At 38.7% G+C, this 27,868-nt stretch overlaps 1 protein-coding gene across 4 annotated transcripts in view; it reads right to left on the bottom strand.

The window, feature by feature from the left end:
* Nucleotides 1-233: 233 nt before the first annotated feature.
* NAA16 (N-alpha-acetyltransferase 16, NatA auxiliary subunit) overlaps nucleotides 234-27,868 on the bottom strand; it is a 91,592-nt gene continuing 63,957 nt past the window's right edge. For 3 of the 4 annotated variants that reach the window (XM_066380825.1, XM_066380828.1, XM_066380827.1), the window contains 8 exons: nucleotides 18,111-18,239; nucleotides 12,336-12,549; nucleotides 11,305-11,498; nucleotides 9,631-9,739; nucleotides 9,105-9,203; nucleotides 7,831-7,974; nucleotides 1,533-1,630; nucleotides 234-959 (listed from right to left, as the gene is read on the bottom strand). In XM_066380825.1, coding sequence (XP_066236922.1) covers nucleotides 762-959; nucleotides 1,533-1,630; nucleotides 7,831-7,974; nucleotides 9,105-9,203; nucleotides 9,631-9,739; nucleotides 11,305-11,498; nucleotides 12,336-12,549; nucleotides 18,111-18,239 — 1,185 coding nt within the window. In that variant the 3' untranslated portion in view covers nucleotides 234-761. Of the gene's footprint in view, nucleotides 960-1,532; nucleotides 1,631-7,830; nucleotides 7,975-9,104; nucleotides 9,204-9,630; nucleotides 9,740-11,304; nucleotides 11,499-12,335; nucleotides 12,550-17,390; nucleotides 17,531-18,110; nucleotides 18,240-27,868 lie in introns of those variants that run through there. The other variant, XM_066380829.1, reaches the window with a different exon arrangement.

Genomic DNA, 27,868 nt, shown 5'->3' with positions numbered 1-27,868 from the left:
CCATTGGAGCAAGGATGGCCCGGGCGCTGGGGATGGCTCCTTGGCCTCTGCCCCAGGCGCTGGAGTGGCTCTGGTCGCGGCAGAGCGACGCCCCGGAGGGGCAGAGCATCGCCCCCTGGTGGGCAGAGCGTCGCCCCTGGTGGGCGTGCCGGGTGGATCCCGGTCGGGCGCATGTGGGGAGTCTGTCTGTCTCTCCCCGTTTCCAGCTTCAGAAAAATACAAAAAAAAAAAAAAAAAAAAGGAAATGATAAATCAGAAAAAAAAATAAGGTAGGAAAAAAGGGCAAACTGAAGTAAATTTTAAAATCTTCCAAAAGGAGTTCCATATTGCTTTTAATCTACATATAGTTAACACTTTAAAACTAATGTGTTTTAATTAAAAAGGAAGCAAATAAACAATGGTAAAACCAATATGAGATCAAAACATAGATTCTAAGAGACCAAGATCTAAAAAAAATAACAGCGAGGCTGTATACAACTCAGCTTAACAAGAAATTATCCTGTTTATGATCTAGAAGTGACAGCACCCATCACAATGCTAATAATTCTAAAGTTTAAGAAAATGGTACAAGTATAAACAGGTCATTTTAATAGATGTTTATGTATATCGACAGATAAAAAATAAAATAAGCTTACAGAATACTCCACTGAAAATTTCTATCCAATTACTTTATTTCATATTTATATTAAAATACACCCTGGAAAAGAAACCCTGATCTAAAGTCAGCTTTGAATCTATAGGAGTTGATTCTCTATGGGATTTCAAAAATCATTTGCCAGGACATCGCAGTGAGCCGTGTGGTTCAGTGCCGTGCCGTGGCCGCCGACCTCACTCACAGCAGGCAGGAAGGCAGACGTGAAAGGAAGCAGGCTATGACAGGCCATCCTGTACTCTTCATACTGGGAGTTACAGCTCCCAAAGCTGCCGTCAAGTAGGGCCTCACAGACCTTTATTAAAGTCTATTGAAACAAAGGGAAAGAAAACTCGTTTTTAAAAAAGTTTGCTTAATAATCACTTTAATCCAAAGAAGCAATCTGTTAATTAAACAAGAAAAGGCCAACAAGCCTTACTCTAAAGTAAACTTCTTGCCATCTAAAGTAAGCGATAACCTCAAAAAAGGAACATTTTAAAAATCAATTCTGCAAAGCCCTTAAAAAGCACTAAAATTCTAATACTTGAAAAGGTGAATCCCTGAAACTGTGATCCCTAAAAGAAGTGTCCGTTATTAACCACAACAGCTCCCATACGCTGAGTGCTCACCACATGCAGGCAGGCAGTAAGCCCTTCAGTTGGTTATTTCAGTTAGCCGTTACACCAACTCCATGACACAGTGTTTTCATCCCGTCTCATAAACGAGAAAAAGGAGGTTACCAGAGGGAACTTGCCTAATGTGACATAGCTCATAATTAGTGCAACTGAGATTCAAATGAAGGCATAATTCAGAAGGCCCACTAAAGAATTATGTTGTTAAGATCTTTTGTTATCACTCAGTATTCATAAATTTACAGAAATTAATTTGTGAAAAATACTACCTTTACATTTTTATCTTGTATAGTTTCATCCAGCCGAGTGGCAATGGCAATTGCTTTCTCTTGCCTTGATTTGTCCAGAAAGTACATCATTTTAGCACCTGAAATACCAAGCAAGACATTTCAAAATGAATGAACTCCTACAGCTAACATCTGATTTGATTTACATTGACTAGTGTATTTTTTATATTTTTACTTATTGATTTTAGTAAATAAATAAATATGGATTTATTTTACCACTTTTATGTCATGCATTCATTCACTGATTCTTATATGTGCCCTGACCGGGGATCAAACCTGCAACCTTGGCATATTGGGACGACATTCTAAGCAACTGAACTACCCAGATGGGGCTGGTTCCAAGTGTTTAATCAACGGTGGGCTGAAGCTGGCTCCCACCAGTTCTAAGTAGGCAATTATGACATCTCTTCCCACTCCCCATTCAGGTAGAGAGCTTAGAGCTACAATGAAAGTATGCTATGTCAAACACTACAAATCAGGAGTTTTTCTGTTACAAAGAGATAGTTGTTAAACATCTACTAGGCGACCAGATTTAATAACGCAAATAATGCGTTATTAATAATATAACGCAAAATGTTAACACAGGGTACCCTGTGGCACCAATCAATCATTTTTCTAAATGATATCCTAAAATAAAACATACAAGAAACAAATTATCATCAGAGGAGTGTACTAGTGGGACAATAGGAAAATGTTTGCATATTCACAAAAATGTATGTAAGTAATTTTAATTTTAAAGCTTTCTAAAAATAAAACCCAGTTTATAACTCTCCAATAAACTACATGGTTCATATTCTATGCTAATTTTATGATTGGGATTTTGTAGTTGTGAATTTATAAGAGCTTCGTGTATATAATTAGCTTTGTACCAGTTATATATCTGTGAATATTTTTTCCCAATTGGTCTCTTGACTTTATGGTATTTTTACCTTTTTGTAGCAAAAGTAATTATTCTTTAGAATTTCATATAATGTTTGGAAAGGCGTTTCCCATAATTATAATAAATACTGTCTTCCATTACTCTGTGTCTGGAAGAAAAATTCCTATCTGCCCTCACTACCAAGAAGTGTAATTCCTGACATGAATTAACTTTTTCCACAAGTATCATAACCAAGAAGTTTCCCTTTAAACAAAAGAGGTTAGGTTAAATATTTATAGTATATGCTTAAAGTCAGAGCAGTTAGTTTTATACTTCATTTGTCCCCAATTCCCTTTTCACAATCTTCTTTCAGTTTGCATTTATGCCATCTTGTCATTTTATAAATTTATATAAACTGTCTGAATTCCTTCCTGTAACAGGGCAGGATATAAATAAATTCTCAAAGTATAAAATAGACAAAGTAATAAAAATACAAGAACAAATATATCACTCATAACCACAATACCCAAAGGCACCCAACCATTAAAACTTTGGTGTGTATACACTTCTTTTTAGCCTTTATCTCATGTACGTTTTAACATAGTTGAGATTATATATACTGCTCACAAATAGGGGATATTTCAAAATTAATATGAAGAGATAAAAAAGAGAAACATTTGATTTTTTTTTTATTAAACAAGAACATCAGAAAAGTAAACAAGTCAAAGTTAGTTGTTCAATTATGCAAATGAGATGCAAAACCAACTTTTATTTCATTGGTGAAAATGCACTATACAAAAGGCTGAAAGTACTGGAGTATCTGCACATTCCCTGATTCCCTAATTTTTATGAGCAGTGTGTTTTATGTTAATTCTGCATACATATTAAAAAGTATTTACTCCTGTTAGTACGCTTCTTTGGAATAAACATCACTTTATATTAGGGGTCCCCAAACTACGGCCCGCGGGCCACATGCGGCCCCCTGAAGCCATTTACCCAGCCCCCACTGCACTTCTGGAAGGGGCACCTCTTTCACTGGTGGTCAGTGAGAGAAGCATAGTTCCCATTGAAATACTGGTCAAGCCCTGGCCAGTTGGCTCAGTGGTAGAGCGTTGGCCTGGCGTGCGGGGGACCCAGGTTCGATTCCCGGCCAGGGCACATAGGAGAAGCGCCCATTTGCTTCTCCACCCCCACCCCCTCCTTCCTCTCTGTCTCTCTCTTTCCCTCCCACAGCCAAGGCTCCATTGGAGCAAGGATGGCCCGGGCGCTGGGGATGGCTCCTTGGCCTCTGCCCCAGGCGCTGGAGTGGCTCTGGTCGCAGCAGAGCGACGCCCCGGAGGGGCAGAGCATCGCCCCCTGGTGGGCAGAGCGTCACCCCTGGTGGGCGTGCCGGGTGGATCCCGGTCGGGCGCATGCGGGAGTCAGTCTGACTGTCTCTCCCCGTTTCCAGCTTCAGAAAAATACAAAAAAAAAAAAAAAAAAAAAAGAAATACTGGTCAGTTTTTTTATTTAAATTTACTTGTTCTTTATTTTAAATATTGTATTTGTTCCCGTTTTGTTTTTTTTTACTTTAAAATAAGATATGTGCAGTGTGTACAGGGATTTGTTCATAGCTTTTTTTATAGTCCAGCCCTCCAACAGTCTGAGGAACAGTGAACTGGCCCCCTGTGTAAAAAGTTTGGGGACCCCTGCTTTATATGATTATAAAATGCTACAGGGGGGAGACAAGATGGTGATGGAGTAGGCGGACATACCAACTTCCACCTCCCAGAACCAAAGTGATTACAAATTAATTTTAAGAACCATCATCTGGAAAAACCAACTTTGGACTAAACTAAGAGGACTCTTCAACCAAGGAACACTGAAGAAGCCACATTGAGACTGGTAGGAAAAGCGGAAACGCGGAGAGGGTTGCCCAGCTCCCCGGAGCAAACGACAGCCGGGAGAGACTCGCGTGGCAGGAAGTGAGTTTAGCAGAGAGGGGAGGGTCCTGAACCCCAGGAACAAGGCCCCAGCCTGCAGCCCCAGAGCCTAGAAGAGGCATATGGACAGTATTTAGCTGGAAACAAGTCAGGATACTGTTTGTGAGAAAGAGACTGTTTTCTCAGACCCAGGATTCTTCTTAAAGGGACCGGGCAGAACATCTCTCTCACAACCACTCACCCGGGGCTCAGGAGGACAGGGAGAGAGAAGAGGACCAGAGTAGCAGGAAGAGAGTGTAATCTAAGAGGTACAGGGAGAAACATTTTGAGAGACAGCCACCCTAACCTCTGAGATGAGTCACTCACCAAATCTGAAGCGATTATTTCCCCTGGAAACAGCAATACCAGTCAAGGGAAGCAGGACACCAGCCAAACAAGCTCTCCCGCGGCACTCAGAGCAGAGTCGCTTAGAAGGAGGGAGCTTTCAGGGCTACAGTAGTGAGTGTTAGGGTCTGAGCTGCAGCACCCCCACCCACATGGCTGAGGGCTCCCCCGAGGGCAGGCGGTGGTGGGAAGTGGAAGCGCGGTTCTGTCAGCAAGGGCGGAAGCCGGCTGGCCACCACTGAGGCCCAGGTGTGAGCTCAGTCTTGCCTGGCTGGGGAGGAGAAGACATGCAAAAGTGGTCAAGCCCAGCTGTGGGCCGCCTGCAATCCAGCCTGAGGGGGAAAGGCAGAAACCTTGAAAGGAGTGGAGACGCACCCTTGAGCAAGGGCGCAGGAGCACAGCCTTGCCCTGCCTGAGGAAACGAGGCCTGTGGCCTGACTTGGGAGCCGGCTCTTCCCGCAGGAGTGGAGCCAAAAGCCCAGAACAGGTGGAGTCCCGCTACTGAGCGTGGGCACGCAGTCCTGCCCAGCCTGCAGAGCCAAGGCTTGCAGCCCTCCCACGAGCGTGCTCCTCCTGCAAGGGCAGGGCAAAAGCCCGGAATCAGGCGGAGACCCGCAGCGGAGTAAAGGTGCTCACCCCTGCACTCAGGGCCAAGCATAATGCCACCCACGGGGGTAGGACAAAGGCCAAGGCCACCGAGGCTTGTACACCCGAGCAGGTGATCACAGCCACTCCCGTGAAGGAGAGGCGGAAACCACAGCAACAGTGGACAGGCACCGGCAACGCCTATACTCGAACACCCTAGGCAGCAACAGCAGAGGGGGTGGCAGGCCTGCAGACAGACCACACCTAGGGAACACAGCGGCCACACCCAGTGGGCTCCAGTGGCCAAAACACAGACAAAATGAGAAAGCAGAGAAATGCGACACAAATCAAGAGAAATCCCCAAAAAAGGACCTGAATGAGTCAGATATAACCAAATTACCAGATGCAGAGTTTAAAATAACAATTGTTAGGATGCTCAAAGATATTAGAACAACAATAGATGGTCATTACAAACACCTAAATAAAGAGATAGCAAATATAAAAAAGGACATTGAAATAATAAAAAAGAATCAGTCAGAAATGACAAATACAATATCAGAAATGAAGAACATAATGGAAGGAATTAAAAGCAGGATGGATGAAGCTGAGAATCGAATCAGCGAGTTTAGAGGACAAGATAAATAAAGGCACAGAAGCAGAGCAGAAAAAAGAGACTCAAAAAGTCTGAGGAAACTCTAAGAGAGCTCTGTGACAACATGAAAAAAAATAACATTCGCATCATAGGGGTTCCTGAAGAAGAAGAGAAAGAACAAGGGATAGAGACTTTGTTCAAACATATTATAGCTGAAAACTTCCCTCAATTAAGGCAGGAAAACACCTCACAAGTTCAAGAAGCACAGAGAACTCCATTAAAGAGAAACCCAAAGAAATCTACACCAAGACACATCATAATTAAAATACCAAAGCTAAGTGATAAAGAGAAAATATTAAAAGCTGCTAGAGAAAAAAAGACTATCACCTACAAAGGAGCCCCCATAAGGATGACTTCCGACTTCTCAGCAGAAACACTTGAGGCCAGAAGGGAATGGCAAGAAATATTCAAAGTAATGCAGAACAAGAGCCTACAACCGAGACTACTTTATCCAGCAAGACTATCGTTTAAAATTGAAGGGAAAATAAAAAGCTTTCCAGACAAAAAAAAACTCAAGGAATTCACTACAACCAAACCAAGGCTGCAAGAAATGCTAAGGGGCCTGTTGTAAACACATCAAAGGAGAAAAAGAATATAGTAAAAGAGGAATACAGTTTTAAAGAATAAAATGGCAATAAACAATTACGTATCAATAATAATCTTAAATGTAAATGGATTAAATGATCTGATCAAAAGACATAGGTTAGCTGCATGGATAAAAAAACAGGACCCATACATATGCTGTCTACAAGAGACACACCTTAAAACAAAAGATGCACATGGACTGAAGATAAAAGGATGGAAAAAAAAATATTTCACTCAAATAGAAATGAAAAAAAAGCTGGGGTAGCAATACTTATATCAGACAAAATGGACTTTAAAACAAAGACTATATTAAGAGATAAAGAAGGTCACTACATAATGATAAAGGGAGCAATCCAACAGGAAGATATAACCGTTATAAATATCTATGCACCTAATATAGGAGCCCAAGTGTCCGTCAGTGGATGAGTGAATTAAAAAGCTTTGGTACATATATACTATGGAATACTACTCAGCCATAAGAAATGATGACATCAGATCATTTACAACAACATGGATGGACCTTGATAACATTATACTGAGCGAAATAAGTAAATCAGAAAAAACTAAGAACTATATGATTCCATACATAGGTGGGACATAAAAATGAGACTCAGAGACATGGACAAGAGTGTGGGGGTTACGGGGTGGGGGGGAGGAGAGAGAGGAGGTTGGGGGAAGGAAAGGGCACAAAGAAAACCAGTTAGAAGGTGACAGAAGACAATTGGACTTGGGGTGATGGGAATGCAGCATAATCAAATGTCAAAATAATCTAGAGATGTTTTCTCTGAACATAATAGGTACCCTGATTTATCAATGTCACCCCATTAAAATTAATTTTAAAAATATTCTACAAATCTACTACTTCTCCCTATTACTGGACATACATTATTTGTTTCCATGCTTTCCCCCAGTACCTACATTTCAGTTAATATCTGCACTAAAGCTCTTTCCCTGCTTTGGAATAACTCTTTAAAATTACATACAAAAGTATGACTATAGCAAAAAAAATGCAGGTAATGTGAGTCTCTTGGTAAGAATGGTAAGTTACTTTCTTAAATGGCTGGGCCAAGTTACACTGCAGCCGCAAAATACAAGAGTGCTTGTTAATCACATCGTTACTAAACTTTAATCTTTTCCGAACAAACAAAACTTTCTTCATTTGAAAGGTCAAAAATTGTATTGTGTATATTTTCTATGATAATTAGTGAGGTTGAACATCTTTCCAAACCTTTTTTAAAATCACATTCTAACATTTTTCCATAAAAATTTTAACCCTGGGAGCAGAATACCAACCTGAAAGCAGATGCTGGAGAGAGGTAGCATTGTGTTTGAGAAAATCCTCATTAAAACTTTCCAAGTCCTTGTTGAAAAATATTTTCTGCATTTCTTGAGATAAAACTTTGCTCACAATGTTTGGAAGATTGTTATGATTAGACACTACAAAAACAAAGTATTCAGAATTTTAAAAAATTTAGGTCTGTCCTTTGAAACAAAATCAACTGAAATACACTGATAAGTCTCGATTAAAAAGAACCTCTAGCCTGACCAGGCGGTGGCGCAGTGGATAGAGCGTCGGACTGGGATGCAGAGGACCCAGGTTCGAGACCCCGAGGTCGCCAGCTTGAGCGCGGGCTCATCTGGTTTGAGCAAAAGCCCACCAGCTTGAACCCAATGTCGCTGGCTCCAGCAAGGGATTACTTGGTCTGCTGAAGGCCCACGGTCAAGGCACATATGAGAAAGCAATCAATGAACAACTAAGGTGTTGCAATGCGCAATGGAAAACTGATGATTGATGCTTCTCATCTCTCTCCATTCCTGTCTGTCTGTCCCTGTCTATCCCTCTCTCTGACTCACTCCCTGTCTCTGTAAAAAAAAATAAAATTAAAAATTAAAAAAAAAAACAACAACTAAAAAAAAAAAAAAACAACAACTAAAAAGAACCTCTATATACTATATTTTACATAGTAAAAATGTTATTACTCCTTTGGAATATAAATACATGCTAGCTTACAAATGTACTAATTTCCAGCATATCTTGCTAGTATGTTTAAGTTATAAACAGATCTTCATTTAAATATTACATGTAGACAGCCTGACCAGGCGATGGCACAGTGGACAGTGGATAGAGCATTGGACTGGGACACAGAGGACTCAGGTTCGAAACCCCGAGGTCACCAGCTCAAGCGCGGGCTCACCAGCTTGAGCGCGGGCTTACTGGCTTGAGTGTGGGATCATAGACATGACCCCATGGTTGCTGGCTTGAGAGAGGGGTCACTCAGTCTGCTGTAGCCACCCCCCACCCCCAGTCAAGGCACACATGAGAAAGCAATCAATGAACAACGAAGGAGCTGCAAAGAAGCTCTCTCCCTTCCTGTCTGTCTGTCCCTACCCGTCCCTCTCCTCTCTGTTTGTCTCTGTCTCTGTCCCAATACATACATACATACATACTACATGTAAACATTATCTTTTTTGCTTTACATTTTACAAACTCTCTTAATATGTAGCTAATGGCAGATAGTCAACTGTCACATTTACTTTCACATAAACATTTCCTTGTTCATACTTACCAGATTTAGAAAATTTAATCAAACATTCATGTAACCATGGGTTATTACTGTTGATTGCAAAGGCTCGTTTGACAGATTGCAGCATTAACAGAAACTTTCCTATGTCGGTAACAAAATAAAAGTAACAGGATCAATATTTGTGTATGATATTTTATTCACTTTATTTTAGCCCACTTAAAATCCAATAACTAAACATTATCTTTCCTATAAGATTAATAAACAAAATTCAAACATGATTTTGGTTACCAAAGACAACTTTTATTTTCTACAAAAAAGCTTAAAAAAAATAACGAAGCTGCTTCAGGTAACCAATTTGTTTCATTGTTCACACTATCTTAAAATGGATTTGATCATAATATTCTAATTTATTACCCAGTCAAGTTTTGAGTAGCAAGAGACAAAAGGACTAAGAGCCTTTGTGGAAGGTTGAAATGGAATACTAAAAAAGCAAACTAAATCTAACTGACAAGATTATACTGAATATTGTAACCAATGAAATAAATAAAAACTAAATTCCAACTGCTACCTTTTCTAAAATATACTTCAAATGCTAATAGATGAGTGTCGATGTTATCAGCAACAAGGTTCTTAAGAGGTGTAAGGAACTTGATAGCTTCTTCCAATGGATTTTCTATCTATTTTGAAACAGAAAGAAAAATTATATTTTTAAAAAACAGCAAAACAAAAACAAACAAAAAACAGGTACACGAGTCAAATTTCTCCCCTAATTTTATACTAATTCATGTCTGAAATAATTTCCGTAGTGGGGGAAAAGAAACTTTCCTCTACCCTCAAGGTTTCTCAGTTGGTGTAATGCTCAAACACAGGACAGATTAACTAGAGATAATGATCAAATTTAATTACATATATACATACATATGGGAACCTTGCATGCATGAAACATTTAGAGATTCCACCTACATGAGAGGTTCAAAGACAGAAAGGAAAAATGAGGTATTTATATACAGACATTCTAAGTTAAGGATCACCCATGGGTTTCAAAGGGGAGGTAGGTAGGTAAAAAGATCAGATATTCAATAGCTAGTGGTTTGCCCTGCCATATAGCCACGTCAAAAAGATTATCTCTGACAATCTCTAATTAAAAGGCCTCTTATTCAAATTCTTCTAGATAGTTAAGGGAGGCAGAAGTTTCTCTTAAGTCTACAAGGTCTTGGCTGCCGTTAGGCACATCTTGGGGTGACTTGTTCTGAACGCCTACAACAGTATTTTTTATATAAACAACTGAAGGAGATGGTACACCAAGCACTGTCAGTCAGACCCTTATACTATAAATATCTAAAGTAAGGAGACAGATATAATTGTTACAAGTACTGAAAAAAGGTAATGACAAATTTAAAATACTTATACTAGATTCACAATGAATAAACCAGGAAAAAAATTCCCTAAATCTCGTCCCTAAATAACTAAATCCTGGAGAGGAGGTGCTAATTCTTCATAGCTAAAACATATCTAGCAAGATATATAAAATGCTTCCATATCTAAGACAACTGTACTGCTGCTGTAACAAACTACCAAAATTTTAATGTCTAAAGACAACACAAATTTAGTATCTTACAGTTCTGTAGATTAAAAGTTCAACATGGGTCTTGCTGGACTTCAATGTCAGCCAGACTGCATCCTCTTTCAGAGGCTCTTAGGAAGAATGTTTCCATGACTTTTCAGCTTCTCAAGGCTGCTTACATCCCTTGGCTTGTAGCTGCTTCCTTCCCTCCCTGCTGCCCTCCATCTTCAAGACCAGCAACAGGGGGCAGAGGCCTTCTCATACCACTCTTACCTCTTTTCCTCTTACACTTTTAAGACCCCCTTGTGATTATATTGGGCCCATCTGGATAATCCAGGCTGATCTCCCCATTTTAAGACCAGCTAATTACAACCTTAGATTCCACCTGCCATCTTCATCCCCTTTTGCCATGTAATATAGCATGTTCACATGTTGCAGGGTTTAGAATGTGGATGCCTCTGGAGCGTCATGATTTTCTGCCTGCCGTACTACAATTCTATGTATAATATGCATTAGCCAAATTTGCATATTATCACTCAAAATTTGTTAATGACAACATAATGACTTTGAAATTTACAAATGGTTTCTGATACAGAAACTTAAATAAAATATGTTTATGGCCAGAACAGAAATGAATAACATAAATTTTACCAAATTAACATAGTAAATTCATCTCACCCTTTCTAATTTTTCAGGAATCAGTTCTTCTCGGAGACCACTGGATTCTTCTTCTTCTTCATCTCTTTTTTTCTTTTGATGTTTTTGTTGACGCTCCCTTTCCGCATGCTTTCTCTCTTCTTCTAGTTTAGCCTTTTTCTGAGCTCTTCTCTGCTTGCTAAGCATTTTCTTCAATTCTTTGGCTGACAGGTTTTCTACAAATATCCAAATGTACATTCTTAGTAAATGTTTCCATTTTTCCTCACATTATTGTGCAATACATACTATTAGTGTAGCTCTTTTGGGGGAAAGGCAACAATATAAAATTTTTTAGAAAGTGTATTTCTAATGACTAACACTAAACATGCATACAAAAGGCAAATTCTGCATTGACTAAAATAACCAATTCTAGTCCAGTTCTGCCTCCTTCACAACAGATGACTTTGGGCAAATCAACTCTCTCAGTATCAAATTTCATATTGTGTGAAGTGGGACTGATAATACCAACTATTCTCTTATAGAGTATTTCAAGGATAATACAGTGCATATAAACACACTTATGATCTCTAAACACTACATAAATATTAGGAATGAAAGATCAGAAATTTGCCTTTATGCTATTTCTCAAATATTCCTAGATATTAACATTTTAGTGAATAAAAGCCACATAGAAATTCTCATTAGCATTATTATTATTTTCAATAAAGTAGATATTAGAAGTTGTAAGAATGATTATTTTTGCCTAAGGGGCTCAAAGCTATTTTTAGTTACTAATAAAGAACCTGGCTCATAGACATTTCTATTTTCCTGAACTGGCTTTACTGAAGATAAAAAGTAAAAAGATAGCAGGTCATTAGGGTGATTTAGAAGCATCAGCTACAGAACATCATCCTGCCAGTATTTTTAAGTTTTCCCCCACTTTTTTTTCACACACACAAAAGTATATTGTGTTCACATCTATTTGACAATACTTTTTTATGAACTGTTTATGTTAGTGTGTCTGAAATGTAGTGTTCTTTTCAAATTTTTAAAATAGTTCCTTGTTACAGTACCTGAATTTATTTCTTGTTGTTTGCTTTCATTGGTTAAGGGATTATCATACAATTTCAAGTATATTTCAATCGCTGATCTAGCAGCTTTGAAATAGAAGGCATGTCTTCTGAGTATATCTTCTAATCTCAGAAGGTCAACATAGGCACGAAGGGTCATCTTTCTCATGCAGTATGTATGGAAGTCAAATTGATCATCGGTTATCTCAAAAAAATGCTTAAAAACAAAACCACAAAATTATCTCTTACATTTTATCAAGAATGCCTGCTTTGGGGGGAAAAATTTTAAATCCCCCCAAAATATCTTTAAGTCACAATTTCACTAAGTCAGCTTCTCTAGTGTTTCACTCTGTAAAGAACATTAAGTCCTTCTTTGCAAGTTTCTCTTTGTACAATCAATCAATGGTCATTCACTAATTACCATGTTTTGTGATGATACTCAGTTTCTATGGAGTAAGTCAGATTTTCAAGCCTGCAAATTAGTACATATTAGTATTTTAGTTTTAATGAAATATTTCTCCTTAGTATTCCCCCAAAATCAGCATGACAGAGTTAAACAGCTCTGACTGAAGACTAAATATTCACTTAGGTTCATACAACATGTTTACAAGTCAGACATCTCTGCTCAACTATGAGCTCTTCAAGGGCAAGCCTTGTCACCTCTATCATCAACTGCCTGCACAGGGCCTGACACAGCACAGCAGACACTCAATAGGCACAGTATTAATCAATTCAAGAGCTCAGTTGCTTATCAGGGACATGACCTCAATTATCTTGAGCTCTGATTACTTGTTAGGAATAAAGAAATCTATACAGCCAATTCCATAAGGTTGTTAAAAATCAAATAATATTTTAATGTTCATTTTAAACTATAAACTGCCACATAAATGCACAGCATTCTGGTTTTCTCTCACTCAGTAAACTACTACAAATCTACATTCGTCCCATTTTAGCAAAGGTTCTTAGTCTGAAGTCCATGTATAAACACAGTAACATTTTCCTAAAGAGAGAGATTAAGACTTTCATCAAATTCTCAAAGGGTCCAGGGGCTCCCAAAAGTTTAAGAGCCAATCCCTTAAATAGAAAGGAGAAGTTCAACTCCCTACAAAACAATTTGTACTTTTATTTTCTTCCCTACATGTACTCTGCCTGTTCTTTCTTTTCTCCTGCTTTAGCTTCTCCAAAAACATATAGAAAACGAATGATTCAACACACTAATGCCGAACAAGTGCTTCTACCACCTCATCTTCCCTCTGTCCTGGGCCCAGTAACCACTGAGCAAAGGACACATTAGTAAGCGTCCAGATCACTTGATCATTTTAACTGTCTTGGTACTTAGAAATACACCATACACAGAATGACATTAAGTACCTGGGACTTTAAAAGAAGAATTTTAAGATGAAAAGTACACAGTATGCAGTATGGAGGGAAAGAAATAGAAAAGAATGAACACATTAGTTTACATTTACTACTTCAAGAATCATGCTTTAATGATGTAATATTTGGAAACTGCATTCCTCCTATTAACAAGACAAATCAATTCATAAATATTAACAAGCTTATATTTTTTAAAAAGAGGATTACATACTTCATAAAGTTGTTCATGGTCTTCCTTAATATCAGTCAAGGTTGTTTGTTATATGTCTGGCATCGTGAGAATATCTTAAAATCCAATACCACTGACTAAGAAAAATGGCGGTGCCAAAAACCATGGAGATGAAAACTTTAAGAGATTATAGGACCTTCTTAGGCTGAGAGACATTTACATGTAAAAAGATGACACAGTTTCCAGAGATAGTCCTAGCAGCATTAGTGAACACAGATTTCAAGTCAAATCTCAGAGGAGGCCTTTGGAGCCACACCTTTAAGCCTCCTCTTTCTCAGGAACAGCCCACAGGCCGCCTCTCTCCAGTTTTCGTCTTCCATAAACAGGGTAACCAACTCGTCCCACTCTTCCCCAGGCCTTCCATGTTTCCACTGAACACCTGTGTCTCAGGAACCTGCTGACCTCAACAAACTTGGATGTTGACCACTCTAAAATAAGCTAATGGTGGTGGATCAGATATGACTAGATTAAATTAAAAAACAAAGTACTACAAAATAAGAGAATCCTACTTAAAAACAACTAAATAATATTAGGTTGATTTTTCTATTTTTTAACTTTTTATTTGGAATAATTATAGCTACAGAAGAAGTTGCAAGGTAGTACAGAGATGTTCCTTACACTCTTCCCTTGGTTTCGGCCAAAAGGCTACATCCTACCTATATTAACTACAACACAACATCAAAACTGAAAGACTGACATTCGTACAACTTGTTTCTACAGCTCTGACTATCATGTGTAGATTTGAGTAACCAATACCACAATCAAGATACAGACCTGTCCCATTACCATAAATATCTCCCTTGTACCACCCTGGGGTGAGCTGTAGGTCTTCAAATTTATAAAACATAAAAATATACTAGATAACACAAACAAGTAAAGTTAGTTTCTCTGCACTTCGGCCAAACATGAACGTGATAAGGTCACTCAGCTCACTGCAGACTCTAGATATCTAAACTTTAGCATACTGCTCATGCCCTTAACTCAATGTTCCCCTCAACACAAGTAATGCTTAAAATTAGGCTTGAATCAAAGTAAGACAAGTCATCACAGAATTAAGAAATGCTATTCACAGCTTTAGAGTGGTCTTTCCTTTTGGACTTTCCTACTAGGAATTCTCCCCTAAGCCAGACTCACCCCTACTCCTTCTCAAAGTTATTGGAGTAGACTAATAAGAGCTCATACACAGAAATATAACAAAAGCCTCTGTACTTACAAAATTGTAATAACTAGACCAAAGAGGGTAATAAGCAACTCTAGTTCTTTTATAGAGAATCTGCCATTAATAAAGCATGTGTCAATTTGATAAAGGTTAAGATGCACTAGAAGATAAAGTTATAAATTTCTTATGGTTTTGAGGTATCAGAAATCATACATTTTATCCAAAAATTTTAGAAATATGTATTGTTGCTGTTTCATACACAAATCAGCACACTAAAATGGTAAGAAATAAACTAGCTGAAAAGGGGGGAAAGAAAAATCAGTTCTTGAACGATAAAATAGTTTAAAATTTTATTCTGAACACAGTTTATTTTAATGACAGTTACTTTGCTTTGCTTTGAATAAAACTCAAGTTCTAAACATTAGATTAGGTTAGACTGTAAATATATAACCTGTACATATAATCCTCAAGTCCTATTAGGGGGAAAAGAAAAAGAAAAAGTACCCCACTGGCCATTCTAGAATTCCAACATTTCAAATCCAGTTACTAAGAGCTCACAGCAGTATGTGTCCTCAATACAACTGCCTTCAATGAAGGAATTCTGGAGGGAGTTCTTGAAGGCAGAAGATGTAACCCTTACTTGGACTTATCTCTCCATTCACTGACCTTCCATTTAGAAGTAAACTGCAAAGTTTTATTTTTGAAAGGTGCTCATTTCTTTACTAAACTACATTAACATTCAGATACCTATCATAATAAATCTTTTAATACAATAATTACTCCTAAGTCCTTAAAGTTATATCAATATTTTTCTTTTAGATTACATGAATTTTGTTAGAAATTACATATTAGAAGTATTTTCAGTCAGCAAATATTTGATCACCCTATTTGTACTAAGCACTCAAGCTTTTACGTAGAACCATTGACAACTTAAGTCTCACTTTTAGTATAAATTCACTATAATAAGACTGACTTACAGGTCACATAATAAGCTCTTGTTTATCTGTTTCTAGTTTTTTCTATGCCCAAGCAGCAATAGCAAACCCTAAGTAAAGATAGCAAAGACTTTAGCAGTAGTAATTATATACAATGACCAGAGGGTGATGATTTCTGCCCTGTTTTAATCTGTGATAATCACTGATTTCCTATACATTTTTCCTTCAAAAATGCTTTGTACCAGTTAAATCATGTTTTTTGAACTAGAAGTAGAGTCGAATCTTGAACAACATGGGTTTTTGTCATTTTTAAATGCATATAAAGTGGACCTGTGCAGTTCAAAGTCGCATTGTTCAAAGGTCAACTCTACTTTTGATCATGGTTGAAAATCCAAACGCAAACGCGAAGGGCAGACTGCAGTTACAGGAGGACTGCCGGCTGCACGGGGTCAGCGCTCAGCCCCTACTGTTCAAGGGGCAACTGAACTCTAGCGAAGGGCAGACTGCAGTTACACGAGGACTGCCGGCTGCACGGGGTCAGCGCTCAGCCCCTCACTGTTCAAGGGGCAACTGAACTCTAGCGAAGGGCAGACTGCAGTTACACGAGGGCTGCCGGCTGCGCGGGGTCAGCGCTCAGCCCCTCACTGTTCAAGGGGCAACTGAACTCTATCTGACATTACAGAACTCTACTTCATATTACTCAGCCAAAATCACTAAAATTTAAGGGAAAGTACAATCTAAACAAAACTTAGTAATGGAATGGCTATTAATCACAGTCTAGCAATCTTCAAAAAACATTAAAAAGAAATCAGTAACATAGTTGTTGATGTTAAGATGAATGGAATTGAAGCTGGAGAAGTTTATAATTATGATGATCATAAGGGTATTTAAATCTCACTTCACAGAGAATCTGACAAATTTCCAGGTATGGTCCTGCTAGAATTACTAACCCATAAATGAACAATCTGTGAATGTCCTGGTTAATAAAAATGCATCTTTTCTAACAATGAACGATGTTTTTAAAGTGATATCATCAAGCTGGAGGTCTATGTTTTATCAGAAGAGCCTGATTTACACTACGGTGCTTGGATATTGACAGTTCACTTCTTATCCAAGGGCTTTATATTTCTAAGGAGAAAATGAGAATTTTTCCCCAGAGATACAACCATTAAGCCCAGGCTTAAAAAGCAAAAAACAAAGCAAACTCTCGGTTATTCATAAATGGGCTCAGGTATCATCCTAGTTTCAGTTCCCATCAAAAGCCACCCCCTTCGTTCAGCCTTTCTCTTGGGTAACCTCTGAAGCTGCACATGGGAAAAAGGCCAAAGTGACTGCCAGAGAGCAGACAGCAGGCTCACCTGACTACGATGCCTGTGGGTTTATACTGCGTCCGCATGGGAACAGTGGTGCCGATTGACCCCAACTGAGGGCTGCTGAGGACTGCCTCAGGGGTGCATTGTGGCTCTTTTCCTCCTGTTGTCCATTTGGAAGGAGAGTGCTTCAGAGATGACAAAGAACAGGAAAACAAAAATTCACACAAAGAAAAAGAAAAGGCCCTTTTACTAAGGCACATCACACATCATCCTAACAGCAATAAAACAAGCCTGCAGACCAGTCACAGTCACAGACTGCTGTACAAAGTACGAACGTGAGAGCACTTATCCTGGGAAGACAAACTGGAGAGAGGCTGACTACTGAGCAGATCCTGACAGAAAGGGGAAAGAGGTGGCCGTCAGCTTGTGCATCCTTCTAGGCTGGTGATAAAAATCAAATAGTAGCCTGACTAGGGAACTGAAATTCTGAATGTATGTTACTAACAGCAATAATGGCTTACTAAATTAATCTCTTACTTCTTCCTTCAAACAAAAATACGAAGACATGTTGAAATCATAACCATTTGAGGACCAAATGAAAGCAATCCTTTATTCACAACCTCTGAATGTTTGAAAGGCTAAAGATCAAGAATTTTTTTACCAGTTTCCAAAGTAGATAAAAGAGGTAGATGATCCCATGTAGAAAAATACCTGCTTTTTTTCACCTTATGGGAGGAAAATCAAGTCAATATCCTACCAACTTACCCTTTCTATTTCATGGCATTTCTTTAGGGCATCCCCATATCTTCCCAAACGCTGATAAGCGGAAATGCACTCTGTTTGAAACCACATACACTGCATCTCATTTAGATTTTCCATGGCAGATGTTCCTTCCTGAAATGGAAGCATTCATCAATATAAGAAGCAAATAATAAAAATGATCTCACTTTCTTTGGTACCTATAGCTACAAATATGGCAATAATTAACAAATATATCAATGTACTGCCAAAGCCTATCAATTTAAAATTAATAAATTAATAATATCTTATTTATCCAGCTCTGCTGGGGTTATTCAACACTCTACATACAAGACCCCAGATTACTAAAGCTAAGTTTTTAAGAACTAAAGCTTTTATTACAACTACTTTAGATAGCAATCCTACGAAACATTGCCTGTCTTTCGCCTCTTAAGCAAAAGCTACATAACCTTTCTTTGCTGGCTCAGGGTTACCATTAGTACATCATGATTGTCAAATCCATCAGTAAAAGGTCTAAGCCTGCTCTTCAGTATCCCGATCTCCTCCCTCCACGTTAGGCTTACAACATCAGTTGTCACTTCTTTGTGCCCATGTGTCTGCTTCTAACAGCATCTCCTGTTCTATATCAATTTTTTCCTTTGAGGTTACAAACCAAATAACAGAATCTGTTAAAAAATATTTGTTAAGTCAGGCTCAATGTGAATTCTGAGAAAAGCACCTAGTTTCAGTGCAGAGGCACTGAAGTATTGTCATGTTTTTTGTTTGTTTGTTTGTTTTTTCCTGTATTTTTCTGAAGCTGGAAACGGGGAGAGACAGTCAGACAGACTCCCGCATGCACCTGACCGGGATCCACCTGGCACGCCCACCAGGGGGCGACGCTCTGCCCACCAGGGGGCGATGCTCTGCCCCTCCGGGGCGTTGCTCTGTTGCGACCAGAGCCACTCTAATGCCTGGGGCAGAGGCCAAGGAGCCATCCCCAGCGCCCGGGCCATCTTTGCTCCAATGGAGCCTCGCTGCGGGAGGGGAAGAGAGAGACAGAGAGGAAGGAAAGGGGGAGAGGGGTGGAGAAGCAGATGGGCTCTTCTCCTGTGTGCCCTGGCCGGGAATCGATCCCATGACCCCTTGCACGCCAGGCCGACGCTCTACCACTGAGCCAACCGGCCAGGGCCTATTGTCATGTTTTTGAAGTTATTTCAAATATATTTTAGGTGACCTCAGGAAAAATAGCAATGATATACTTACACAAGTAATTTCAATCTGCAGTTCTTTGTCACACTTATTTTGTGTTATTTCAATTTTCAGAATTCCCATTAAAAGTGTAAAAAACTGGTTAACTTTAGGTAAATTAAAGTATAAGTGCATTTTTTTCATCTTTATGGTTACATAAATTTCCCAATTTTTGATGACTACCTATGTTTATAAGAAATCTACGCATTTCAAAACTTTACCAACTAGAATTACACAGCTTGCAGTAACAGCTCTCTATAAAAATTCTGAACTGTGAAAAATCTGCAAGAAGGAAATATGAGCACTTCCCTCACTTAACAGCAAGCAGATACAAACGTGACTCTTCAAGGTTGTCAGCAGTTTCCCTCCTCTGGCTCACTATCTACCACATGTTACAGACATGTCTGGCCAACGACCCAGTTTGGATAAACTGAACAAGCTCTCCGTACAGCATGGGAACTTGTCAAGAGTGGATTAATGAAGCAAGCATGACAAGCAAGCTAGATTTTAGTGACTACTCTCGAACAGCCAAACTTTTCCCTTCTTTCTCATTACCCTGTGCTTTTTCAGACACATCCTAGTTGTCTGTGGTGTGTATATGTGTGTGTGTCAGATTTGACTTGCTTAAGTTTTGTGTATTCATTTTTAATTGCACTTTATTTTTAATCTCTACCTTAGCTTTCGAGGTAGTACAAACATCACCGCTTTTATATTTACACTTGTACTCTCTTCTAACCTTCAAAACTGTGATACAGTGGGAAGGATATTAAAAAGTTTGAGCCAGCCCTGGCCAGTTGGCTCAGCAGTACAGCATCGGCCCAGTGTGTGGAAGTCCCGAGTTCGATTCCCAGGCAGGGTACACAGGAGAAACGCCCATCTGCTTCTCCACCTTTCCTCCTCTCCTTCCTCTCTACTTCTCTCTTCCCCTCCCTCAGCCAAGGCTCCATTGGAGCAAAGTTGGCCTGGGCACTGAGGATGGCTCCATGGTCTCCGCCTCAGGCACTAGAATGGCTCGGTTGCAGTGGAGCATCGCCCCCTGGTGGGCATGACAGGTGGATCCCAGTTGGGCACATGCAGGAGTCTGTCTGCCGCCCCCTCCCCCCACCCTGCTTCGGAAAAATACAAAAAAAAAAAAAGTTTGAGCCCCAGCAATATTTACTTATGTGACCAAAGATGATTCAAGTAACCTATTCAGAGGCCCAATCACATTGCTGTAAAATGTCAAACACATAATAAAGTGCTGCATGAACATAAACAGTATTACTATTTTCCTAATTTTTTTCTCCTAATACTCATTATTTTTGCTAATACTTTTCCCTAACACTTTTATCTGCCACTTTGCATCTGCCATTGATCCTATGGCTTCTGAGTTTTAGAAACAATAATCACTGTAGTTTCTGCTCCTACAACCCAATACTAACACCTAGTTTTTAGAGTCAGAGACAACTCAACTGGAATCCTGGCTCCAAGTAAATGACTAACTGGTGACCTCCAGATGGAAAGAATGTGACCTCAACATTTTCGTAAGTATAATGAGGACAATGACGTCATAATACTGTCACAACTAAATGACATTTTACATATATAAAGTACTTAGCTCAGTGCTTAATAGTTGTTAAAGCCATTTTCCTGTTTCTTTTTACAAATAGTATACAAATGATTAGCGTTTTCTAAATATCAGAAAGTAAAAGTAGACAGATTCAGATGAAAAAATCCTTTCTATGATGAGAAACAAAAAATAGTCTATAAGTAGTGTCCCTAGTGAAAAATTAAATAAATAGATAACACACATTTAATTTTCATTAAAGGCCACTACCTATAGACCATCTGTTATTTCTCATCATAAAAATATACATGTGGCCCTGGCCGGTGGGCTCAGCGATAGAGTCCACTCTGTGTGTGGATGTCCCGGGTTCAATTCCCAGTCAGGGTATACAGGAGAAGCGACCATCTGCTCCTCACTCTTTTCTTTCTCTCTCTTTATCTTTCTCTTCCCCTACCACAGCCATGGCTTGGTTGGAGAAAGTTGGCCCCAGACACTGGGGATGGCTCCATGGCCTCGCATCAGGCACTAAAATAGCTTGGTTGCTGAGCATTGGAGCAGTGGCCCCAGATAGACAGAGCATCGCCCGGTAGGGGGCTTGCCACATGAATCTTGGTCAGGCACGTGCAGGAGTCTGTCTCTCTGCCTCCTTGCTTCTCACTTAAAAAATTAAAAATTAAAAAATAAAAATACATATGCTATATATTTCATAGTCATATAGCTCATATATATGTACATATATTATTTGTATTTGTCATATACCTAGTAATTAAAGATGTCTTCATTGACATCTTTATCAGCCATTCGATTTTCCACTTCTCTGAGCTACTCATATCCTTTGCTCATACTTGTATTGTCTTGTCTTATTCAGTTGTGGGTGAATGTATTTATGTTTCTATGACATCATTCTTAAAAGCAGTTAAATTTTCATGATAAAAATTCCAGCTACTCTGTGGCTCCTAAACTACAAGGGGTTTCCATTAACAATCAGTCACAACTAGAATCTAATTAACTTATTATTATTATTATTATTATTATTGTGTCTACATAGATTCTAGTGTCCCCCCAAATACATCCTCCCCTCTTCCGTGTTCCCAGTACATTCCCTCTCCCCCCCATCCACTCCCCTGTAACACCCTCCCTCCCTCCCTCCAGGGTTTGCTTTTCTGCTCTCATCCCATCCTATCAGCCTATCATCCCCTTTCCCTCTGTCCGCTTTCCTTCTGAATCCTTTGATCCCGCCTCTGTCTCTATTCTGCACCTCAGTTCATATTGTTCGTCAGATTTCTCAGATGAGTGAGGTCATATGATATTTTTCTTTCTCTGCCTGGCTTATTTCACTTAACTCAATAGTTTCCATGTCCATCCATGTTGTCGCAAAAGGTAAGATTTCCTTCTTTTTCATGGCCCCAAAGTATTCCATTATGTATACGTCCCACCGCTTTTTAATCCACTCGTCCACTGACAGACACTTGGGCTGTTTCCAGATCTTCGCTATTGTAAACAATGCTGCCATAAACATGGAGGTGCATTTCTCCTTTTGAATCAGTGATATGGTGTTCTTGGGATATATTCCCAAAAGTGGGATGGCCGAGTCAAAAGGCAGTTTGATTTTTAATTTTTTGAGGAATCTCCATACTGTTTTCCACAGTGGCTGCACCAGTCTGCATTCCCACCAGCAGTGCAGGAGGGTTCCCTTTTCTCCACATCCTCGCCAGCACCTATCATGTGTAGATTTGTTGATGGGCGCCATTCTGACTGGTGTGAGGTGATATCTCATTGTGGTTTTAATTTGCATTTCTCTAATGATTAGTGATGTTGATCATTTTTTCATATGCCTATTGGCCATCTGTATGTCCTCTTTGGAGAAGAATCTATTCATTTCTTTTGCCCATTTTTTTATTGAATTGTTTGTCTTCCTGGTGTTGAGTTTTACAAGTTCTTTATAAATTTTAGTTATTAACCCCTTATCAGACATATTGTCAAATATGTTCTCCCATTGTGTGGTTGTCTTTTTATTTTGTTCATATTGTCTTTACCTGTGCAAAAGCTTTTTAGTTTGATGTGGTCCCATTTATTTATCCTGTCCTTTATTTCACTTGCATGTGGAGATACATCAGCAAATATATTGCTGTGAGTGATGTCGGAGAGCTTATTGCCTATGTTTTCCTCTAGGATGCTTATGGTTTCATGACTTACATTTACGTCTTTTATCCATTTTGAGGTTATTTTTATGAATGGTGTATGCTGGTGGTCTAGTTTCATTTTTTGCTGTCCAATTTTCCCAACACCATTTGTTAAAGAGGCTGTATTTACTACATTGTATGCTATTAGCACCCTTGTCAAATATCAATTGTTCATAAATGTGCAGGTTTATTTCTGGGTTCTCTGTTCTGTTCCATTGATCTATATACCTGTTCTTATGCCAGTACCAAGTTGTTTTGAGTACAATGGTCTTGTAGTATAACTTGATATCAGGAAGTATGATACCTCCCACTTTATTCTTCTTTTTCAGGATTGCTGAGGCTATTCGTGTTCTTTTTTGGTTCCATATGAATTTTAGGAATATGTGTTCTATATCTTTGAAGTATGTCCTTGGTATTTTAATAGGAATTGCATTGAATTTACAAATTGCTTTGGGTAATATGGGCATTTTAATGATGTGTATTCTTCCTAGCCATGAACACCATATATGCTTCCACTTGTTTGTATCTTCCTTGATTTCTTTTATCAATGTTTTATCATTTTCCCAGTACAAATCTTTAACCTCCTTGGTTAAATTTACTCCTAGGTATTTTTTGTTGTTGTTGTTGTTGCAATAGTGAAAGGGATTGTTTTCTTAATTTCTCTTTCAGACAGATCATTGTTGATGTATAAAAATGCCTCTGATTTCTGAGTATTAATTTTATATCCTGATAACTTGCTGAATTCCTTTATCAGGTTGAGTAGTTTTTTGACTGAGACATTACGGTTTTCTATGTACATTGTTATACAATCAGCAAATAATGATAGTTTTACTTCTTTTCCAATTTGGGTGCCTTTTATTTCTTTTTCCTGTCTGATTGCTGTGGCTAGGACTTCCAGAACTATATTGAATAAGAGTGGTGAAAGGGGCACTCCTGCCTTGTTCCTGATCTTAAGAGGATGGCGTTTAACTCTTACCCATTGAGTATGATGTTGGCTGTGGGCCTGTCATAGATGGCCTTTATCATGTTGAGGTATGTTCCCTGTATTCCCACTTTGCTGAGAGTTTTGATTATAAATGGGTACTGGATTTTATCAAATGCTTTTTCTGCATCTATTGATATTATCATGTGGTTTTTCTCCTTCCTTTTGTTTATGTGATGAATCACATTGATTAATTTGAGAATACTGTACCAGCCTTGCCTCCCCAAAATAAATCCCACTTGATCATGATGTATAATTTTTTTCATGTATTGCCAGATCCAGTTTGCTAATATTTTGTTGAGAATTTTAACATCTAAATTCATCAGGAATATTGGCCTATAGTTTTCTTTCTTTCTAGTGTCTGCCTGGCTTTGTAATCAGAATTATGCTCACCTCATAAAAGGAGCTTGTTTTAAGTTTTCCCTCTTCTTGAATTTTTTGAAATAGCTTGAGAAGGATAGGCGTTAGTTCTTCTTTGAATGTTTGGCAGAATTCATCTGTGAAGCCATCTGGCCAAGGGCTTTTGTTTGTTGGGAGTTTTTTGATAACTGTTTCAATCTCATTTGTTGTAATTGGTCTATTTAGGTTTTCTGATTCTTCCAGATTGATTTTTGGGATTTTTTGTTGTTTTGTTGTTGTTTCTTTTTATAAATAAATTTTTATTAATGTTAATGGGGTGACATCAATAAATCAGGGTACATATATTCAAAGAAAACATGTCCGGTCATCTTGTCATTCAATTATGTTGCATACCCATCACCTAAAGTCAGATTGTCCTCCATCACCCTCTATCTAGTTTTCTTTGTGCCCCTACCCCTTCCCCTCTCCCTCCTCCCCTCCTGCGCCCCCCTCCCCCCACCCCCGGTAACCACCACACTCTTGTCCATGTCTCTTAGTCTTGTTTTCATGTCCCACCAATGTATGAAATCATGAAGTTCTTGGTTTTTTCTGATTTACTTATTTCACTCCGTATAATGTTATCAAGATCCCACCATTTTGTTGTAAATGATCCAATGTCATCATTTCTTATGGCTGAGTAGTATTCCATAGTGTATATGTGCCACATCTTCTTTATCCAGTCTTCTATTGAAGGACCTTTTGGTTGTTTCCATGTCTTGGCCACTGTGAACAATGCTGTAATGAACATGGGGCTACATGTGTCTTTACATATCAATGTTTCTGAGTTTTGGGGGTATATACCCAGTAGAGGGATTGCTGGGTCATAAAGTAGTTCTATTTTCAGTTTTGTGAGGAACCACCATACTTTCTTCCATAATGGCTGTACTACTTTACATTCCCACCAACAGTGAATGAGGGTTCCTTTTTCTCCACAGCCTCTCCAACATTTGCTATTACCTGTCTTGTTGATAATAGCTAATCTAACAGGGGTGAGGTGGTATCTCATTGTAGTTTTGATTTGCATTTCTCTAATAACTAATGAAGATGAGCATCTTTTCATATATCTGTTGGCCATTTCTATTTCTTCCTGGGAAAAGTATCTGTTCATGTCCTCTTCCCATTTTTTTTATTGGATTATTTGTTGTTGAGTTTTATGAGTTCTTTGTATATTTTGGATATTAGGCCCTTATCTGAGCTGTTGTTTGAAAATATCATTTCCCATTTAGTTGGCTGTCTGTTTATGTTGTTGTCAGTTTCTCTTGCTGAGCAAAAACTTCTTAGTCTGATGTAGTCCCATTCATTTATCTTTGCCTTCACTTCTCTTGCCTTTGGAGTCAAATTCATAAAATGCTCTTTAAAACCCAGGTCCATGAGTTTAGTACCTATGTCTTCTATGTACTTTATTGTTTCAGGTCTTATATGTAGGTCTTTGATCCATTTTGAATTAATATTCGTACAAGGAGAGAAGTTGTAGTCGAGTTTCATTCTTTTGCATGTGGCTTTCCAGTTTTCCCAGCACCATTTGTTGAAGAGGCCTTCTTTTCTCCATTGTGTGTTGTTAGCCCCTTTATCAAAAATTATTTGACCATTTATATGTGGTTTTATTTCTGGACCTTCTATTCTGTTCCATTGGTCTGAGTGTCTATTTTTCTGCCAATACCATGCTGTTTTGATTGTCGTGGCCCTATAATATAGTTTGAAGTCAGGTATTGTAATGCCTCCAGCTTCATTCTTTTTCCTTAGGATTGCTTTGGCTCCTCGGGGTTTTTTATAATTCCATATAAATCTGATGATTTTTTGTTCCATTTCTTTAAAAAATGTCATAGGAATTTTGATGGGAATTGCATTAAATTTATAAATTGCTTTGGGTAATATGGCCATTTTGATTATATTTATTCTTCCTATCCAAGAACAAGGAATATTTTTCCATCTTATTGTATCTTTTTCGATTTCCTTTAACAATGCTTTGTAATTTTCGTTATATAGGTCCTTTACATTCTTTGTTATGTTTATTCCTAGGTATTTTTGTTGTTGTTGCAATCGTGAAGGGGATTGTTTTTTTGAGTTTGTTTTCTAATATTTCATTGTTGGCATATAGAAAAGCTATGAACTTTTGTATGTTAATTTTGTATCCTGCGACCTTACTGTATTGGTTTATTGTTTCTAGTCATCTTTTTGTGGAGTCTTTGGGGTTTTCAATGTATAGGATCATATCATCTGCAAAAAGTGATACTTTTACTTCTTCTTTTCCGATATGGATGCCTTTTATTTCTTTCTCTTATCTGATTGCTCTGGCCAGAACTTCTAGCACCATGTTAAATAAAAGTGGAGAGAGAGGACAACCCTGTCTTGTTCCTGATTTAAGGTGGAAAGTCCTCAGTTTTATGCCATTTAATATGATGTTGGCTGATGGTTTATCATATATGGCCTTTATCATGTTGAAATATTTTCCTTCTATACCCATTTTGTTGAGTCTTAAACATAAAGTTGTGTTGTATTTTATTGAATGCCTTTTCTGCATCTATTGATAAGATCATGTGGTTTTTGTTCTTTGTTTTGTTGATATGGTGTATTATGTTACCGTTTTATGTATGTTAAACCATCCCTGAGATTCTGGGATGAATCCCACTTGATCATGATGTATTTTTTTTAATATGTTGTTGTATTCAATTTGCCAGTATTTTGTTTAGTATTTTAGCATCTGTATTCATTAGAGATATTGGTCTGTAATTTTCTTTTTTTGTGCCGTCCTTGCCAGGTTTCGGTATGAGGGTTATGGTGGCCTCATAAAATATGTTTGGAAGTATTGCTTCTTCTTCAATTTTTTTTTTTCTAAAGCTGGAAACAGGGAGAGACAGTCAGACTCCCGCATGCGCCCGACCAGGATCCACCCGGCATGACCACCAGGGATGACGCTCTGCCCACCATGGGGTGATGCTCTGCCCCTCCAGCGCGTCACTCTGCTGCAACCAGAACCACTCTAGCGCCTGGGGCAGAGGCCAAGGAGCCATCCCCAGCGCCCGGGCCATCTTTGCTCCAATGGAGCCTTGGCTGTGGGAGGGGAAAAGAGAGACAGAAAGGAAGGAGGGGGTGGGGGTGGAGAAGCAAATGGGCACTTCTCCTATGTGCCCTGGCCGGGAATCGAACCCGCGTCCCCCGCACGCCAGGCCGATGCTCTACCGCTGAGCCAACCGGCTAGGGCCTCTTCTTTTATTTTTTGGAAGACTTTGAGTAGAATAGAAACCAAGTCTTCTTTGAATGTTTGATAGAATTCACTAGTATAACCGTCTGGGCCTGGACTTTTATTTTGGAAAGGTTTTTAATAGTTTCTTCTATTTTCTTCCTGCTAATTGGTCTGTTTTGGCTTTCTGCTTCTTCATGAATCAGTCTAGGAAGGTTGTATTGTTGTAGGAATTTATCCATTTCT

Source organism: Saccopteryx leptura, chromosome 4 (assembly GCF_036850995.1).
Source record: "Saccopteryx leptura isolate mSacLep1 chromosome 4, mSacLep1_pri_phased_curated, whole genome shotgun sequence".
NCBI lineage: Eukaryota > Metazoa > Chordata > Mammalia > Chiroptera > Emballonuridae > Saccopteryx > Saccopteryx leptura.
The sequence above is the reverse complement of the archived record's forward strand: the minus strand, read 5'-3'. Positions and strand labels throughout refer to the sequence as shown.